Source organism: Glycine soja, chromosome 3, assembly GCF_004193775.1.
Source record: "Glycine soja cultivar W05 chromosome 3, ASM419377v2, whole genome shotgun sequence".
Taxonomy (NCBI): domain Eukaryota; kingdom Viridiplantae; phylum Streptophyta; class Magnoliopsida; order Fabales; family Fabaceae; genus Glycine; species Glycine soja.
The window spans coordinates 46,396,915-46,417,204 of NC_041004.1; the positions used below are offsets into that span (position 1 = coordinate 46,396,915).

At 32.8% G+C, this 20,290-nt stretch overlaps 3 protein-coding genes across 5 annotated transcripts; 2 read left to right on the plus strand and 1 right to left on the minus strand.

Moving 5' to 3' along the window:
• The first annotated feature begins 4,498 nt into the window (after positions 1–4,498).
• Positions 4,499–6,300, plus strand: LOC114407712 (uncharacterized protein At2g34160-like). Of its 2 annotated transcripts, none has more exons than XM_028370913.1 (5): positions 4,499–4,816; positions 5,355–5,403; positions 5,549–5,611; positions 5,696–5,757; positions 5,860–6,300. In XM_028370913.1, exons 1-5 carry the CDS (start codon positions 4,685–4,687, stop codon positions 5,965–5,967), a joined length of 414 nt encoding a protein of 137 aa, XP_028226714.1. In that variant the 5' UTR covers positions 4,499–4,684; the 3' UTR covers positions 5,968–6,300. The 2 variants fall into 2 exon arrangements, with proteins under 2 accessions (XP_028226714.1, XP_028226713.1); XM_028370912.1 differs by having other exon boundaries at positions 4,509–4,816; positions 5,693–5,757.
• A 772-nt stretch (positions 6,301–7,072) lies between these two features.
• Positions 7,073–14,727, plus strand: LOC114407714 (flowering locus K homology domain-like). Its single transcript, XM_028370916.1, has 7 exons — positions 7,073–7,234; positions 7,392–7,671; positions 10,974–11,226; positions 11,937–12,085; positions 12,453–12,734; positions 13,268–13,462; positions 14,328–14,727. The coding sequence occupies exons 2-7, from the start codon at positions 7,402–7,404 to the stop codon at positions 14,508–14,510; spliced, it is 1,332 nt and encodes a 443-aa protein (XP_028226717.1). The 5' UTR covers positions 7,073–7,234; positions 7,392–7,401; the 3' UTR covers positions 14,511–14,727.
• A 313-nt stretch (positions 14,728–15,040) lies between these two features.
• Positions 15,041–20,208, minus strand: LOC114407713. 2 transcript variants are annotated; one of them, XM_028370915.1, is made up of 2 exons: positions 19,707–20,208; positions 15,041–17,568 (listed from the first exon to the last, which is right to left on the minus strand). In XM_028370915.1, exon 2 carries the CDS (start codon positions 17,519–17,521, stop codon positions 15,236–15,238), a length of 2,286 nt encoding a protein of 761 aa, XP_028226716.1. In that variant the 5' UTR covers positions 17,522–17,568; positions 19,707–20,208; the 3' UTR covers positions 15,041–15,235. The 2 variants fall into 2 exon arrangements, with proteins under 2 accessions (XP_028226716.1, XP_028226715.1); XM_028370914.1 differs by lacking the exon at positions 19,707–20,208 and adding an exon at positions 18,299–18,634.
• Positions 20,209–20,290: the final 82 nt, after the last annotated feature.

The window sequence follows — 20,290 nt, forward strand, 5'->3', positions numbered from 1 at the left end:
GTAATTTTGTGGAGAGCCTATAAGCATGTTTAGGAAGACGTTCAAGCTTGTTTTTAAAAGTTTTATATGTGATTTTGTACAAAATAATCACATTTTGTTGTTATTTTTTAGAATTAAGTTTTCTTTTAATTAAAAGTATGCTTGACTAATATAACTTTTTGCGTTGAGTTAATAATTTTATTTTAAAATTTATTTCAAGACTTGTGTTTGAGGTAAAAACGGTTAAACATTATATCATTGCATTCAAATTCATTTTTCAATCCAAGTTAATTTTATAAAATCAAAATTATTTAAAATTAAACTTTTTTATATTTATTATTAAGAGTGTTTATAGATTCGGATTGACCTTTGACTTAACACAATCTAAGTATTTGGGTCAGACCTAATTTGATCCAATACTGACTTAATTATATTTGAGTTGGACAATATTTTGTGAATTCTCAATCCATGACTCAACCTGACCCGATCATATAATAATAATAAAATAAAAAAATACTAATAAGAATATAGCAAAGGCTAAATTATAATTTTGGTTCCTTCAATTTTTCAAATTCATGATTTTGATCCTCCTGATTTTCAATTGTAACATTTGATTTCCCAATTTTATAAATTAATGATTTTGGTCTTCTTAATAGATTATTAACAAATAATTCCAATTAATAGAATTATTAAGTTATTTAAAAACTTTAATAAAAAATTATTGACTCTAATTTTTCATGACACTGTGTTTCTCCTTTATCGTTGCATGCGAGTCCACTGACAACAACACCACATTAAGGTTTATAATCTTTTATTAAAGTTTTTGAACGATGATTAACAATTTTTATTTAATTTATAATTAATTTAATAACCCCACTAATCATAATTATTAGTTAATAATTTGCTAGGAAACCAAAATTGTTAATTTATAAAATTAGGAGGCCAAATGTTACAATTAAAAATTAAAATGACCAAAATAATAGATTTAAAAACTAGAGAAACCTACATTATAATTTAACCTATAATAAAATACAAAAATAAAAATAATGAAAATTTGAAATTTCTTTTATGTAAAAAATATGCATATTATATGTAATTATATTGTACATTTTAAAGAAAAATATTTTAAAAAATCTCTTCTAAAATTTTTAATTTTAAATTTTCATGACTCCATTGATCCAATCTGTCTCAATCCAATCATGATAAAGTTAAGTTGGATTAAGTTCGACAATAAAATTATTAGAATCCTATTCAACCCAACTCAATCCCAGATTTTTTAATTGGATTAGGTGATTGATTTTTTCAAATCTGCTTTAATCTGATTCGCATAGAATCCTGTTTATCGTTTAAAGAATTGAATATTTGATTTTCTTTAAATAATAGAGATGTTTTTCAACTTTTTCTTTTAAATTCAGAGTGTATGTTGCTGAGTGAATCTTGATAATCACTGGTTTATTAATTGGCGGAATATTAGATCATCTGATTTTTTTTTTTAATGAATCCTTATGTCTTAGTTTTTGACTTTTCGGAAATATATTAGCTAATGAATTAGTTGTTGTTCTCCTATCCAAACACCAATTTAATGTTAATAAATTTATAAAAACGGACTCGTTATTTCACTGGTCACATATTCAGCAATATTATAGACGATACTTACGGTCACATATCTTTGGCAGTTCACTTTCATTTTTTTATAATCGTGCACCGACTATATAGTATATATGACGAAATCTATGGTCCCCACAAATGTTCATTCGTCCAGTTTGTTCTCACGATAAGTTTGGACTTTTAAAAAATTTTCATTCTTTATTCTGTGGGATACACACACGTATATGGTTATTCCATATTTATAAACATAATAATTCTATATAAACTCCACAGTCTATACAATGAATCGTAATTATCAAGACAAGACGTGGAAGCTTAACTGATAAAATGATTAGTCAATTGTCTCGACAAAATGATAAATTTAGCAAAGGCCAATCTTAGAAAAGATGGAGACCTAACTACCATTTCTGATTTTCACTCATTGTCAACTTTCATCAACTTGGGGTCCCGTGCTAATGTCCAACCAATCACACCCTCGATATCTCAGCCGAAATAGATTTAGACGTTAAACGGACCAATGCGTACAATTAAAACAACAAATCAATATTTAGTGTCAATCACAAAGGTATTGGAATTTTCTCCAAAAACAAAAGGTATTCGATCCCGCATCTTTCTTCCCGTAATAAACCAATCATATATTATCAAATTTGAGAGTTTATACTACACATAATTTTGATAGATTGCCAGAAATAATCATGATTTTGTTTGGGAAGATTCCATATTCCCATCAACAATCAAACGTGGCTTATATTTATCCAAGCTTGAGCAGGTGAGAGCATATATTGATCAGTTTATGCGTCCATATTATATAATGCATGTTCACTAATGATAACATCTTTTCTCTATGTTAATGTTGCAGTCTATGATCATGAATCACAACTTGTTTCTTGATTTATAGAACTCAATTGATTATTAACAAAACTAGTTTGAGCCGTACAAATTCATATTATTTTTAAGAATTTGAGTTATGCAGAAGTTCCTCATGAATCAATAGGCTCGTTCTAATAATGATTGTACAATAGAAGTAGCAAAACTTCTTTTTGATGTGAACTCAAGATTTTATGGAGAGAAAGAAGAAAGAGAAAGATGCAGGGAGAAAAAACAGCTTGAGATTAAATAAAAGTTACCAAATCAAAGTAACTTATCTGATTTTAACAAGCACTGAATTAATTTAAAAATATTTTTCTAAATTAATTAATTAATTAGAAACGTGAAATTTTTGAAATATTCAATCAAAATATGCAACACTTTATCCTCTCTTTTTTTTCTTAGTTATTTTGTGTTCAATTCTATAATTGGGATTGCGGGTGTGAATGCTCTGCTTGCACACTTCATAATGGATTACCACAAAGAAAAGGACTGATAATTCAAAAAGGCTTTATGAGTTTATTTGGATTATCACACAGAAAAGGACTAATAATGAAAATGGCTTTGTGGGTTTATTTGGATTATCATAAAGAAAAGGACTAAAAATAATTCAAAAAAAGCTAAATGGGTGTATCATTTGTATGGCTCCACGGAATAGAGCATTTCAACGAATGAAATGAATTTGGGCCTACACTTCCGCACGCAAAGAAAATAAACTCTACTTCGGCCTTTATGTTGAAGGGACCGTGATAATCAAAGAGAAGCTACGATAATTTTTTTTTTAAATATTTTATTAATAGGGAATATTCATTGATATCATTTGGATCTAAAATCTTATTTTAAGAGTATTGAATCCAGTAGCATTGGAACTAACAAATTGAGTTGGTAAAGCTACGTTAATTTAGAGAATGCAACTTTCCTTTGAGATGGAGACCCCGTGACTGATTTTATTATTATGTGTCTGGACCACCACGAATATACGCCAAGTAAAGTTATGAAAAAGATTATCACAACTATAATGTTGGGACCTTGTTTTGCTATCGTTGCATATGAACGCCTGTTTTGTAAAGTTAAGAGTCAATAGCACCATAAGAGACAATTGATTCATTCCCTTTCTTTTCATTGTATGTATCTTTAATTTAGGGAAAGAAAAGAAAAGTGCACATTATATACATTGACGCAATTGCATAAATGGTCCCTTGTTTTAGCTACGACCTTGCACACGCAATCAGGAAAAGTAACAAAACATTTGTAACACGTGCAACATTCGTCCTCCAATCATTCATATTATTAGACATGTCATATGTGATGCCATTTCTTCTTATAAAAAAGATCTAGGATAACATCTAATTCCTTTTTGTAATTTTGTTTAGTTCGAATGATATGATCACTTTTTATATGCTAGAACAATGAGAAAAAAAAAATATAACTTGTTTGGTTTAAGATAATATTTTTGTTGTTGTTACTAATTATCATAATGCTATTTATTTATTTTTATTTCTTTTCAGTGTCCAAATTCTCATATAGAATTGATGTAATAAAAATTAATGACCACAAAAAACATTTTTACCATTTTCTGATGCAAATGTTTAGAAGTAAGAAATAGAACACTTTTATACAGTTATAAAAACAAAAGATTCTAAACTAAACAGGTTCTCAATTTTCTCACAACGATTGTATAACCCATCCCTTCTATAAATATTAAAAAAAAAAAAAGGATTAGGCGGAAGACACGCCTCCTTGCAAAGTCAAGAAAGGAAGATCACAAACTTCTACTAATTAAAAGGTTATAATAGAATTGACATTTTAAGATTTAACAAATTAAACACATAAAAATATTGGATGATATGGTGAAAGTGTTTGTTCCTTGTCTATAATTTAAAATTTAAACACGTGTTTTTTTTTCGAAATGGAAAATTTAAACACATGTTAGGGGATTATAAAAGGTTAATTTTTCATAAATTTCTTAAGCTTAACATAGAAAACTTTATATAGATGAGAAGCCAAACAAAGTAGAAGCAATGAAGCCTTCAAGGCCTGTTAGCCCACGCAGGGCATAGCCCATTAAAGAGTTTGCAATGAAGGCAAAAAAATAACGACCATGAAGAGTTTTTTTCTCTTTCCTCCTAACAAACGCTGCCACGTGTTCTCTTCTTTTTCTATATCATTCTTGCTGATTCAACCCAATTCTTCTATTTTACCTTCATACATACAATATTGAGTAATCACAATGCCCACCACGGTTGCTGTCTCCGTACCTCAAAATCAAAACACTAACCATGGAGTCGAATCCCCCAAGAAGAACAAAATTCAGGTTTCTAACACCAAGAAACCCCTTTTCTTTTACGTCAATCTTGCCAAGGTAAATGTGTTCTTTGATTTTTTTTTAATTTTTTTTTCGTTTTTGGTCATTGTACGTAATTAGTTAATTCCTAATCCATTGAAATTTCTTTCATTTTTATTATTTGAAAGTGTATGATACAAGTTAGTTACATTTATTTTCTTGGAAAAAAGTGGTTTCTTAAATGTTCTCATTGCCTAGATCTGCAACCAAGACTATGATATTATTAAAGGAAACGTTGTAGATGCGGTCAAAAGAGTTAATTAGAAAAGAAAAAAAAAAGGGTTATATTTGAAAGCAACAACATTCTTTATGCAGTCACTGAATTTGTTGTTTGGATTTCTGAATCGGATAATTTATCATTAATCTCAATGGCTCACACATTTCTCAAAGGCTTTTTTATTTTTAATTATTAATTTATTAATGAGAATGATTCGAATTCATGAGTCGATGATCTATCCCTTCCCTTTTTCTCTTTTAACTATCAAACCAACCTTATTAAATTATCCCATAGATGGATCGTATGAGTATAAAACTAAAATGGTTTCTGCTTTTATAGAGGTACATACAACAGCGCAATGAGGTTGTGCTTTCTGCTCTTGGAATGGGTACTTTTTCTCTGAAACTTGTATTTTCATTGATTTGTCTTTGAACAAAAAACCAATCCTTCTTCAGTGTATGAATTGCAGAAAAGTTATTATAAATATAAAAATGGGCATTTTTAATGCTATTTACTTCATATCATGCGTACAGGTATAACCACAGTTGTTACAATTGCGGAGATTTTGAAGAACAATGGACTTGCTATTGAGAAGAGTAAGATTTCTTCTTGAATGTCTCATTTACAATATGGTTAATTGTGGTTATTTTCCTAATCAATATTATGGGATGGAATAGAAGTTTCGACATCTTCAGTTACAATGAAGGATGAGACCAAAGGTCGCCTGGTTCAAAAGGCTAAGGTGGGTTCCAAGTGGATTTTACGTGTTAATTTGGTCCTATTATATGGAAAAAATTTATCTATGTTATGGTAATTGATAACTTTTTTTTTCATGATTTTGTAGATTGAAATTGTTCTGGAGAAAACTGAGAAGTTTGACAGTCTGACGGCTGTTGCAAACACTGAATCAGAAGTAGTTGCAGCTGACGATGACAATCATGAGAAGAAATGACAAATATAGAGTCAGGGTGATCTGTGATCTGTGATCTCAATGTACTGGTTAACATCCCATACTCAAACATTCTCTTGTGTTGTTTGCATTCAAAGACGTCGTACATATATAAATGGATAGATTAGATGATTGTTTCGTTGAATACCATCGATCAAGAAAAATTGTTATCAAGTTACAATGATAAGACTCCACTTAGTGGTCAAACATGTAGCTAGATAGATTCCCATTTTTCCAATATTGTGTCACTTTAAACTGTATTCCTACACATATATGATTCTTATGTGATGTTACTCGTTCCATATTTTCATTATTGATGGAATTTCTGTAGAGATTTATTCTTCTCGCAAGTTATATAAAATTGTACTTCACTTCAACAAATCCTATATATTACAATTAGAATCACCACATGATTAATTGTGAAAATTCAAAATATTACTCCAATCATAGTTGTGTGTAACTTGAATTTTATTTTTCATAAAAAAAAAATGTGATATAACACCTTCACACGTATTCAAACTGACTACCAGGCTTCCTCAACCAAACTACCTGCATCCTGTGACGTTTTAGTAGAGTTCACATCACTGGCATATACTCCATATATATGGAAATTCTAGAACTCCTCTCGCTTTATGTTTTATTAACCAGAAGGAGGTATAATATTTTAAAATTAAGATGACGGGAATCTGAAATTTAAAGTACACACTGTTATCCTCATATCATAAGAAGGTACCTATCCACCTCTGGTCTCTGGATTAAAAATCAAACAAAATATGAAAAAAAAATTATCTTTTAAAAATAAAAAATGTCTAATTAAAAATATTTTTTGAGCTTGAACCAAGCATAAAATTAAAGTATTATATTCCCAAGCTTATATTTTTAATTAAATAACTTGTTAATTCTGAAAGCATAATTATTAAGGAATTTATTTTCTTACCCCGCTATTCTACATATGATTTAATTGAAGTTAATTTTTCTTAGGATTTGAAGGGGATGATTAAAGGAAAAAATAGAAAAGTATTTAAAATAAAAGTATTTTAATTGAATTAGAATGATAAAAATATTTAATAGTTATTTTTTAAAGTAGATGTGAAATGTAGTAGTAAAAGACTTGATGTTAGTTGAGTGGTTGGGCGATGACACATACCAGATTCAGATATACATATACTATATAATAATAGTACTGCTCGCCTTCCATTCTTCCTTTCTTCTTTCTGCGCAACCCAAAACCCTAGATTCGTAACTGTACCACGTCCTCGTCCCAATCAAGGTAATTTTACACACTACACTCACTTGTTCAGTGATTCATTATTTGTTTGTCTTGGCGATTAGTGTCTTCCCCCTCTAGATCCAGTTTATTTGAATCCTTCCTCCTGCTACTGCAGTTACTTATATGTCATGTCATGTCATTTTTTTTTTTTTTGCAGTGAAAGCTCGATGGCTGAAATGGACCAGAACACGGGCGGTGAGCATGAGGCGGAGGAAACGATTGAGATTGAGGCGGAAGTGCACGGTGGTGAAGAGGCGGTTGTTGCGGAGAAGAAGTGGCCGGGGTGGCCCGGGGAGAGTGTGTTTCGGATGTTAGTTCCTGCGCAGAAGGTTGGGGGTATCATTGGACGCAAAGGAGAGTTCATCAAGAAAATTGTCGAGGAGACACGAGCTCGAGTTAAAATTCTTGATGGTCCTCCGGGAACTGTGCAAAGGGCTGTAAGTTTCTCACTCTCGCTCTAGCTTCACCAGTTAATTGCAATTTTATTCTACTTTTCTTTTGTTTGGGGGAATACGGTTTGATGTTGTTGTGGTTCAGCCGCTTCATAATTGACACTCCCTCCATTCCTATTCACAAGACCCAAGTTTAAAATGATGCTTGTTACTTTTTATAAGACTCAATCTATAATATCCCTTGCATTAATTGTTTTTAGACTACAAATACCCCCATTAAAAGAAGAAAGAGAATATATTGGTCACCATAGAGAAGTATTAATGACAAGGACATTTTTGGAAAAAATTATAAATTCAAGACAAATTTATTGTTATCAACTAAATTAATCAGTTTCCTTAATCTTGATAAATTAGGTAATTGTGTCTTATACATAGGAACGGAGGAAGTATTGGATTAGTATTGATCTAGAATAGAATCCTTACCATGCTCTTCTGCCTCTGTAGTTTTTTCTCTCTTTCTAATCTATTTAAGTTTTATTATAATTTTAAAATCAGTCGAGCTGTCGAGCTTTCTGGTGATTGTAGTAGTATAATGATGTTGGTGATATCTGGTTTTTTTGGAGTTTCATGGTGATGGAATTTAGTTATATGTTTTATCTCTAGTTTTACCATTATTGGATAAGACACTGTAAATGAATAGAAACTGTATGAACTGATGTATGTCTCCTTTTTAGGGCTAATGTGGTAGATATTTACCTAATACTTTTGCATTGAGTTATTTTCTGCTAGTCTGTGTTCAAACTGCTTATAAATACTACCTCCGGTCCTATATATAAGAAATAAAAGACAACATTTTCTTGGTCATAATTGTAAGAAACATATGACTACTTTATTGCTAAATTTCCTTTTTTATCTCTAATTAATTGTGAGGTCTATAACGTCTATTAATGATTACTCTCTTTTTCCTGTGAAAGTGGGTGCATTTATTGAACTATCAACAAAACAAGGCAAACTCATTGGTTGAAAAATTATCTATGGAAAAATAATCATATCTTATTATTTAATGTCATGGGTAGCCTTGGAATAAAATTAAAATTTATGACAAACTAACTAATCTAACTACTTTTATTGGTCTTGATGAATTAGGTAATTGTTTCTTATACATAGGACCAGAGGTTTAAATCCTTGTGAAGAACTGGAAGTTATGTTTCGGGAACTAGTATTTAGATTAGAAAATATTGGGAGGGTCAAAGTTTCTTTGCATATTGGATGTTTAAATCCTCTTGAAGAACTGGAGTTAATGTTTCGGGAACCACTTCAGAGTAAGTAATTGTAGTGGTGCTAATTATCCTGTGGAATTGAGTCTGTGATGGTATTATGAAGGAGAATAGATTGTGGCTGTCTTTCCTTCAGCTACCTTTCATGACATTTCCAATGTCCTCATGTTGTACCCAGAAATTTAAATCAAAGTATTACAACAATAAAAATATAACTTGTTCATGGTCTAAACTCTAAAGTGTGACCTTAATCATGTGCTACAATAAAAAGAAAAAAAGAAGAAAAACTAAGTTGAAGAAGATGAAGCTAATTCGAAAATGAAGAGTGATGGCAAGAATCCACAGAATATGAATTTAATTCTAACGGAAAATGAATCTGTGCAGGTTCAATGTTCCAATTTTAAAGGCAACGACTCAATCATCAATTAGGTCTCAATATTGAAGAACCAAAGTTCCAGATACAGGGATCAGCATTGAGCGTTGCAAAGTGCTGAAAAGCATGTTAACATGTAGACATTATGTTCCAAAGTACCATGAAGCTCTGCATTCCATCTGGTAAATTCAAAACCTGGATGATTGATGTCTTGCCGCAGATTGCAAGCAATGAAAAGAAGCTTATAACCAGATCTAATAGTATACTTAAACCGTTAACTTAAGTATCAAAATTCAAAACTGAAGTATTTTATTGTCATACATGTTATTGGAAAAAAAGGATACAAACACTACCCAAGTCTATCAATCGACTTAACTTTTAACAAATGGAGCTTTTCTAGGTGTTAATGATTTATATGTTATCATAGTAGTTCTTTTACTAGATAATATTGGCCATACTGTTCTATCATTAGCTAAATGCACTCTTGTAGTCTAGTCTTGTAAACTGCGATTCAATCATTAAGGAGTTAGAAGAAACTTACTGTGACATGCATCTTATATCTTGTGACATGTCATATATTATTGGCCAATTAGAATTATTATGTTCCAGTTTGAGACTTCCATTTTTGCAGTCAATTCTTAGCCTGTTTTAGTTGGTTGAATACAAGTAGTAAGGAGCATTTCTTGTGGTATATGTAACTTTTGGAGTTATTGCATATATTAGTAGAGGGGGGATGGGAAGAGAAATTTAAGGTGATATACTTATGGTTCACTACTCAAGTAAGAAAAAAGGGCTGAGGGCCAGGAAAAGATACATAAGGTGCAGACTTATTGTATATATTGGTAAAAGGACAGAGAAAGGAAAGGGGTTTCTTGATCAGGTGAAGAGTTAAGGCTGCACAATCTTTAAATTATTCATTAGATTTCTTCATGTGTCATTTATTCTTTATGGAAGATGCTCATTAAGATCTCATAAGAATCATGTTCCATCTATCCATCTCGAAAACCAAACTTTGCAATATTATGATACCCCGTTGCTAATAATGAACAATGTGCTGCCATGGCTGATACTTAAACCAAAAGTTGTTCAACATTTTAATTTACGGATATTACTATCAGATGAGGTTAAATTATTTAAAAGGATCTCATGGTGAACTATATCCTTGAGAATTTGGGTTTTAACTGAGCCTAATAGTGTTATGTGATCCACGTAGAGCCAATCTCAGTTGTATAAGACTATTATTGCCATTATACTATCAGATGAGGTTGTTAATGTAGATTAATTAGGAGCAAGAGTTATCAAGATAAGGTCTTGAACATAATGAGCTGTGTGGGACTGGTAGAAAGATCATCTGATGGTAAAGGATTTCTTCTGGCATTTTGTTGACAGGTGAGGACATTATAGGGATTAATTGAGGAAGAAAATATCCCAGAAGGAGGATTGGCTTCTTTTGATGAGTCTTCTAAGTTATTACATTTTGTAATATTCAAAATTGCTTGCTTGTTTGCTTTCTTGCTGAGCTTGACATTGTAGGTGGCATGTAATATGCATGGTAAATAATGCTTTTGTTGCTGTGTTATTGTGGGTTAATTTTTTATTGTTTATTTTGCCATCCTATATTCTTGTTATTCCTAGACATTGTAGCAAATGCTAAGGACAAGGATAGGCTGATGCCGTTATTTGTTCATTTTGATTAGGTAATGATATCAGCTAAAGAGGAACCTGGTTCCTCTGTTCCTCCTGCTGTGGATGGCTTATTAAGGATTCATAAACGGATTATTGATGGTTTAGAGAGTGATTTTACCCATGCTCCTTCAGGTGTGGCCGGGAAGGTTTCTACAAAACTTCTAGTGCCAGCCTCACAAGCAGGAAGTTTGATTGGGAAGCAAGGAGGAACTGTAAAATCTATCCAAGAAGCATCCAATTGTATTGTTAGAGTTCTTGGAGCAGGTTCTTGCTAGTATTTCCTATAACATTTTCTCATCCAGTTGTTCCATTATTATCTTTTTTCATTATTTTAGAATTCTGTATTTCCATGGATTTCATTGTGGTTTTTATTTTTATTAAAAATTTTATTTTTATTAAATTTTGACACCATGATTTTGATTTGAGGTAAGGATGAGCTTTATGCACTGTCTACTACAGCTGTAATAGAGCATCATCTTGGACATGCTTTTAAGCCATTCACTAGTGTCATAACTTTCTTGCCAGTGTTGGATTTATCAATTTTTATGTTATTGATATCACAAAAGCAGTCAGATATGCATCTCTAACTCCTATCACTAATAAATGACTAGTTAGAAAATAATGGAATCATTCATTTACTGATTCAGTTGTCAGGAAAATAATCTTGATCTCAGTTTTGACATTCTATTCTAGATCTGTAGATCGCTACAATCTAATTAGTTTTGAAGCATCCTGGAATCTTCCTTGTGTATCCTTTTTTAACTGGAAACTGTTGCAGGATACAATTTAAGGGAGTGGTATGAATGAACTGTGGAGAAAACAATATCTATTACTTTTAATGTTCTGATTTATTCTTTCAAATATAGTATTACTCAAAATTTGAAGCTTTTTTCCAATCTTTGCATTTTGGTCCATTGGTGGGCTGTTTGACATTGTGTAGTTGCTAACCATCTGTGTGGCTTTCTCTTCTGCAGAAGACCTCCCTATTTTTGCCCTTCAAGATGACAGGGTGGTTGAAGTAGTTGGGGATCCCGCTGGAGTGCATAAGGCATTAGAGTTAATTGCCTCCCACCTAAGGAAGTTTTTAGTTGATCGCGGTGTAATTCCAATTTTTGAAATGAATGTAAGTGTGATTTCATCTTTAACTTGTGAAGAACCTATCTTCATAATAAGGAATAAGCTGATAAATGCTTGTGGGAGCCCATTTGTTTCAGCTTTTTTTCAGGAGAAATAGTTTTATTTTGAAAAGCGTTTGTTTAAACTTTTGAAAATAAAATCTTTATTTTTACTATTTGGAGTAGCTTCTGAACAAAAGCTATAATTATAACTACTTTTTATAATAAAAAGTACTTTTCATAATTGTTACCAAGCAAAATATAGCTTATATTTTCCATAAAATATCTAAATTTTTTTCTTCTTTTATAATACATTCTTAAAAACACTTTTCAAAAAAATTTAAACAAACAAGTCCTAAATTACTATTTCTCCAGATGCAAACAGCCAATCCCCACCATGCAGAGCACATGCCACCCCACCAATCTTGGGGACCACCTCAGGGTCTTCCTCCAAATGTTGGTGGAGGTCCTGGTTTTGGACCTCCTTCTCAATACATGCCACCTCCACGACAACTTGATAGTTATTATCCATCAGCTGAAATGCCTCCTCCAGTGGACAGACAGCCCCATCAAGGTATATCTGCTTATGGAAGAGATGCTTCAATAGGTGTTCATGCATCTTCAAATACTCAATCTGCACCTTCCATAGTCACACAGGTACTTGTTCTTATTTGCAAAATTGTTTTGTAATAATCCCCAACAGAATGCTGTACTTGTTCTTAGAATTTGTGGCTTTGTATTTCTGTGGTTTCGTGAAGGGACTTGTTGATGTGCTGCTTCTTCAATCTCGTTCTGTAACTTCGGGAAACCTAGCAAGCTAGTCACAAAATTTCCATATAAATTGATAAGTAGCATTTCTTTTCAGGTTAGAATTAAAATAGCAGAAGGCGATGAAAGCACAGACAAATACTTGGATGTTTAGCTTAAATATTTAAACAAAGTATATGAAATATCTTGGGAATGTCATCTTCTCTTGTTGAGATTAGATGAGGTGTCCTGCTTGATTAATAATTTAAGCTTGAGTTTAAATGGAAGTGTGGATGCAGGCTTGCACTCTTGACTAGCTTTGTATTAACATTTAGGATTGGAGGTGATGCAATATATACTTATATGGACCTGATTTCCTGCTCTTTATAAATTTTATTACCTTTTTTTAATCATAAAGATGGATTTTATTGCTATTGTGGCAGATCACGCAGCAAATGCAAATTCCTCTATCTTATGCTGATGCTGTTATTGGAACAGCTGGAGCAAGTATAAGCTACATCAGACGAGCTAGTGGGGCTACTGTTACCATACAAGAAGCAAGAGGTGTTCCTGGGGAGATGACAGTTGAAATCAGTGGAACTGCTTCTCAAGTCCAAACAGCACAGCAACTAATACAGGTAATACTGATCTTGGTTTTCTAATCAATTTGAAATCTTTTCAATCCGTAAGATGCTGCATGTTTTTTTTAATCTTAATATGAAATTATTCAGTTAAAATCTGTTTGTAGTCTTCATTGGGACCTAAAATATTCATTTTGCACCAGAGTTCCGTTTTCATCAAGACTAATCTTTTAACTAAAAATGGAGAGGAAGTGTAGGGGTATTAGCTTGTTGAATTTCTAAATTACAAAGTTGTCTTTCCCAAAGTATTGTCCCAATCAAAAAAGTTGGGAGTAAATTTGTAATTGTAAAATGTTTTTATTCAATTCTTCCTATTCACCCCCCTCATTTGTATGACGTGAGAAAATTATCATTGCTTACTCATTTCATTTTCTATCCTTTCTTATTTTGTTCCCATAGAGAGACTGAAGGTTCTCTGAGCTTGTTGCTAATTTTTCTGGATTATGTTGTCAATGTTTGAACTGATTTAATGAATGTTTGTAATACTTAAATTTAGATAACAGTCGCTTATTTTTCAAAAATTTCTATTAGTAAGAATAAGTTATTGGGTGACTTTGTTTAAACTTAAAAATAACAACTTTAAAATAAGTGCTTTTTTTATAAGCGATTTTTTAAGAAACAGATAAGATTTACTTCTTAAAATAAACATAAAATTATTTTTTTTAAGCAGAAACAGTTTAGTTAAACACACTAAAAAAATAAAAAACTGCTTATTTTATTAAAATAAACACTTATTTCAATAAATAAGTTTAAACAAACTGAGTCCTTATTTCTTCAAAATAAGTTAAACCAAACATGCACTTGCGTTGCGTGTTTAGTTTGCATGGTAATCAACTGAAACAATTATGAATATGTGGTGCAGAATTTTATGGCTGAAGCTGCAGCTGCAGCTGCAGCACCAGCACAGCCGCAAACAACTGTGCCTGCTGCAGACCAAGGATACAATTCTTACCCTGCCCATGGTTCTGTCTATGCCTCTCCTCCTTCCAATCCTGGACATGCTGGAGGCTATGGCTCAGTTTATGGTGCAAACTATGGGTACTAAGCTGGGCAGAGCAACTAATGCTGCTATTATTGAAATTTATAATGCTGGGAACAGAATTAATGTAATAATTTAAGAAATTTTAGATTATTGTCCGACTTTTGTGTTCTGTTATACTCCTAGTCATTTGGAAAGGTAAAACATACTATTCGTGGCCTTCTGATGTATCATGTACTTGTTCTATGATTCTATCTAATTGGTGCACCTATTCCTCTTCCTATTTTTGCATAATTACCGTTTGAATAGACGAACACATTGCAAAGCAACATTTTGTGAGAAGCAACAGTTTTTCACTTATGTCTGACTGACCCATTTAACGAATGCAAAACGGGAAAACAAACATAACATGACCCTGCTAACCACAAAAGATTGAAGACAAACCTAAAAGTCATGCTTTTTGTCCCAAATTGTCTTTCCCTTCTTTATTAGAGCATAACACAAGCTTTAGGGACTACGAACTTCCAGCGAAGTAAGCAAATTGGGAGGCTCCAATACTTCGGTTTCCAGGAACTATTTATGAGTCAAATTCAAAATTTTAGCTTGAAATAAGTATGTATTGAGCTATTATATGCGCTATTAAACAATGCGAGTTAATTTGCAAACATGGAGCAGCTGAAACAAATTAATTCACATTAATGTATAGGAAATAAAAAAGATCATTTGGTGGAGGGTCTATGCTAGCAAGCCTAAATAATGAAATAATGAAAAGCTAAGCTGTGACATGAGACTTAGATGGGAGCTGCACAGGTGGTTCTAAAGTGACCTGTTTGATTGCAACGACTACAATGCACAACCCGTTTTACACGGCCACGGTCTTCTGCACGAACCCGCTTCTTTCTAGGTCGACCCGGTGGCCTGAGTGATTTAGGAGGATTAATAGCAATTTGAAGTTGAAGTTGATTAGCATTGGAAGCATTGACGTCCCCCTCAGCCTCAGACAACTCCTTCCACAGAGACTTATCAGGAATTGGATGTATGGTCTGTGAGTATGTCTTCCTATAGGTTGCAACAGTAAAACAGCTTTCTGTGAATCTATGCACATTCTGCCTAATAGACAGAAGTGCAGCCACAGCATGTGCACAAGGCAAGCCATACAGCTGCCACCCACGACATTGACAGCAACGGGTCCTAATATCAACAGTATTTGTCCCTTCATGAGATATAACTTCAAATTCAGCGTCAGTGGCACGAAGTACCTGGTGTGTCCGTGCTCGATCAAGAGCCTCTGCAACATGTCTCTCTGCAGAAGGTACAAGAATTGATGGCCACTGCATACTGGTCTCTCGCCGCTCGTTAAACCAAATCATTAGCTGCCTTCTAATGCATTCCATCATTTGAATTATCGGAAGCCCAGATGCATCTAATATCCATGTGTTTAAAGATTCAACTATGTTTGCTGTCAAATGAAAAAAACTTTGCCCCTCAAAATAAGCAGTAGCCCACAAATGAGGTGGAACTCTTCGTATCCAATATGCAGCATCTTGTGATATCTCTTCAATCTCTAAAACTTTTGATTCAAATTCAAGTATGGTAAGAACTTGAGCTGCATTCCAAAGAAGATTAACAAGCATAGTGTTATTAAACTCCTTGCGAAAGCTGTCAATCAAGTGACGCATACAAAATCCATGGAAAGCAGTAGGAAAATTTGCTTCCACACCATCTACAATTCCCTTCTGTCTGTCAGACAAAATTGTAAGCCTTGGCATGTTTTCAGTGTTAATCTCCAGCAGGTTATGAAGTTCAGACAGAAACCACATCCAATTATCATCATTCTCCTCATCAACAACACCAAATGCCAAAGGAAAGAGAGCCCCATCACCATCAAATCCAGTAGCAAGAAGTAATGTACCAAGATACTTGCTCTTCAAATATATTCTATCAAGCTCCAAAAGTGGTCGACAAGCATTTAAAAAACCATATATTGATGCTTGAAAGGATATGAAGAGGCGTCGGAAGCAATTATCAGTAGGGTTTGCATAAACAGATGCAATACTGCCTGGGTTTGTGCGCTTCACCTGTTCACAGTACTGTGGAAGCAAGCGGTAGCCCTCTTCAAAAGATCCACGCATTGCAGCCATGATACGCTCCTTACCTCTCCATGCTTGCTTGTACGATAAAGTGATGCCATGAACCCTATGAATCTCTTCCAATATCTCCTTTGGCTTGCAATCAGGGTTCTCCTTTAGCCTTTGCTCCACAGAGGTAGCAACCCATTGAACTGAGGCTTGTTGATGGCCAAGATGTGAAATTCCTCCACATGTATGAGACTCATGGACTGTCCTGATAGTAAAAGTTGGAACCCCAGGGAGCTTCGCTGCATGAATGCGCCAGGGACATCCTTCACTTCGGCATTTAGCAGTGAAGCGGGTCTTGTCAGATTTGATAGTCTGCATCTCAAAGTGCAGAGCAATTGCTGTATCCCTCAATGCCCTCCGGCAACTCTTAACATCGGGGAATTCTTGTCCCACTGCTAATTCATAATTGGGACTAATAGCTAATGTACGAGCCTGAATTACAGGTGTTGTGGAAACCATAAGATGGGATTCATGGAGACCCATTTCTTCAGCAGATTCAATACTCATTTCCGGGTTGTGGACCACAGTCAGGGCCATGTTCTCATCAAATTCCTGATTTTCTGAAACAGCCAAGTCATTGTTCTCTGGTAAGTCCAAGTCATGATTTTGTGTGGGAATGGGCATCACATGGTCATCATGCTCAGGTTTTTGATCCATTGATAACTCATTCTCATGCCCATATGTGTGAACACCATCTCCTTCATCATCATGGTTCAATCCTAAATCCAATTCATGGTCATTGGCAATTCCTAACCCCAGTTCATGATCATGAGTTCGTCCCAGACCCAAATGTTGATCATCAGTTTGTCCCAATTCCAAATCATGGTTCTCGCCGAGGCCCAAACTATGATTGTGGCTCAGCATCAATTGCTGGTCATGGCCAAGTGCTAAATTGTGACTTTGGCCAAGTATCAAATCATGGTTAGCCATTGAAGACATGAATCACTATATGTCAATACACCGACAATTTGCGGATAGAACACCAGCTGAAAGAAACCGCAGATAACAATAGGAAAGTCAGATAAAACCATAAAAAATATGAAATTTGATGGTTAAATTCAACTAAATATGCTGAACTTCAAAACTGTAGCAAATAAACAGTTCAAAGGAGGCAAGGGAGTGAAGATATACCACTATCTCCAAATCCAGCAAAAGTAAGAAAAACATACCAAATTAGAAACAGCTAGAAAGATGGGAATCATAATGAAACATAAACAACACACTCTCCAGTCTTATTGACCTAGCTATCACAAGTTACAGATCCCAAATTACATAAGACAGTGTCAAGTGTTGAGTACAATTATACTATTGGGATTACAAAATGCAAATCCATGATTGTATTGCAGACTACCAACAACATTAGAACTTCTATCATTTTATAAACCATCCCAGAAACAAATTCAAATCACATGGGCAGCCACACAGTAAAAAAATCTCTCCCTTCTGATAACAGAGAAGCAAAAACAAGCATCAAGTTTGGAATCCAAATAAAAAAATTGCTCTGAGCTTCAGTTAGTAAACTCGAGTGAGGCTATACGTAACCAATTAAAAAACAAAACAGAAAAGGACAAACTTTGAAGGAAATATAAAGCCATAACCAGAATTAGAAGCGACAATCAAACAAAAATTAACACGTCGAATAAACAAACCACACACCCCCGTAGAAATTCGAGGCAAAAAACATGTTCTTGGTGAGGAGAAGCAGAGTAAGATTACCTGAAAGATTAAAACCTGGAAGAGAAGAAGCGGAACCCTAAGTGGGAATGGAAAGGGTTGATCGAAGAAGAAACGGGAATTTGAAAAAATGGCGGGGAAGTAGAGAAAGAGAAAAATCAGAATATGGAGAAGAAGGAAGGAAGGAAGGAAAGAAGGGTAAGGAGAAGAGAGGAAGATTGGGAATTAGAGGGTCCTCAAGGGAAAATCCATACTTTCACCCAAGCACCAACAGAGGGTATTTAGGTCAAACAAAATCATCCTCTCCTCTTTTCTTTTCCTATTCGCCTAACTACTCTTTTACCCCACTTCCATTAAAATGCAGATTATTTTAATTTCAATTAACCAAGGTCCACATAATTTTAGATTACAGTTATTATTTTTAATATTGAGCAAATTGTGTTTATCAGTGAGTGACTCAGTGAGCAATAATTTTAATCAATGATAATGAAAAAATTAATGGTTGTTATTATATATATATATATATATATATATATATATTATTTTATATATAATATATAAAAGATAATATATCATATAAGAATGATTATTTTATATGAAAATAATCAATTTCAACCATTAAATTAAAATAAAATATTTAAAAAATTTATCAAATAAAAATTCAAATCTTTAAAAGATCTAATTTGTTAAATATTATAAAATATCTCAAACTATCATTTCATCTCGTTTAATATTCTTAAAAGACATGATAAATTATATCTTTAGATATTTTATTTTTGGTTTGTTTAATCTTTTTAAAAATATTAAAAAATAATTTATTCTCGTGATATATATATATATATATATATATATATATATATATATATATAATCAATCATTATTTTTTATTGATATATAAAATTATTTATTTTATCCTTTAAAATGAATCATTTACTTTAAAATAATCTCATGTGATTGTAACCTTAGAGATTTATGCTAAACAAATTTTCCGAATATTGGTAAATCTCAATGGAGTTTACATTTGATTTGATTTTTTGCGTAAAGTTTTTATGCAGTTCTTTTGGGCAGTTTTTATGCTGCTATTAAACTATGTATTATTATTCTTCTGTTTATGAATGATAAAATGTATTAAATACCAAAATTGTTATATTACAGTCAAACTCATTAAATAATAGTATTTTTTATTACAGTGAAACTTCGGTTATTATTTCCAACTTTTAAAATCATTATTATTCCCGTCAAACTCGTTTAATTAATAATGAACTAAATTTTTCATATCAACAAAATATTAAAATGAAATCCTTACCACTCTTTTTGTTCTAGGTTGATTGACGTCTTAGTATTAATTTTTATTTCTGAATATAGATTTCGATAAATCTGAATTTATGTGTGACTTATTGTACACATAACTGTGCTATGTCTTGTTTTGCTACAATGGAGAACATAGTACCTAGGCAAGCCCGACAAGCAGCCTCTATGTCACTTTGTTACCCATTCAATACGTGTCTCCTCCTTCTGCGTTCTCATATCTTAGGGCTCGAAAACCCCACAATTTCGACACTCCTCCCATTCTTCTTTCTTTGTTGATCGATTATTTGCATTCAGTGCCTTAGGATGCGACCCTGGAAGAATGTGGAACCTCTGTTAATTTTCGTTCAACTTTTTTGTTTATTAATGTTAATTACTTATTAATGAGACCCTAATCATTAACCAATACAGATCAACACATTCAATTTAACGGATAACTAAAATTCTGAATTCTGAAAACAAGGAGATCAAATGTCTAAATTAGAAACCAAAGGGAACTAAAATCAACATTTTACAAAAATAGGAAGATCAAATATGCACTTTAGCCTTTTTGTTAATACTCTCTCTTTCTCTTTGCAAGATATTTTTAACTAATTCATACTCCTTAAAAAAAATGAGTTGATTTTATTAAATTTATCAATATTTTGTATCATTTTTCTAAAATTATCCTTAATTTGTTTGAAACTAATAATCTCTTTTTTCCCTTAATTATTTTTTACCTAATTG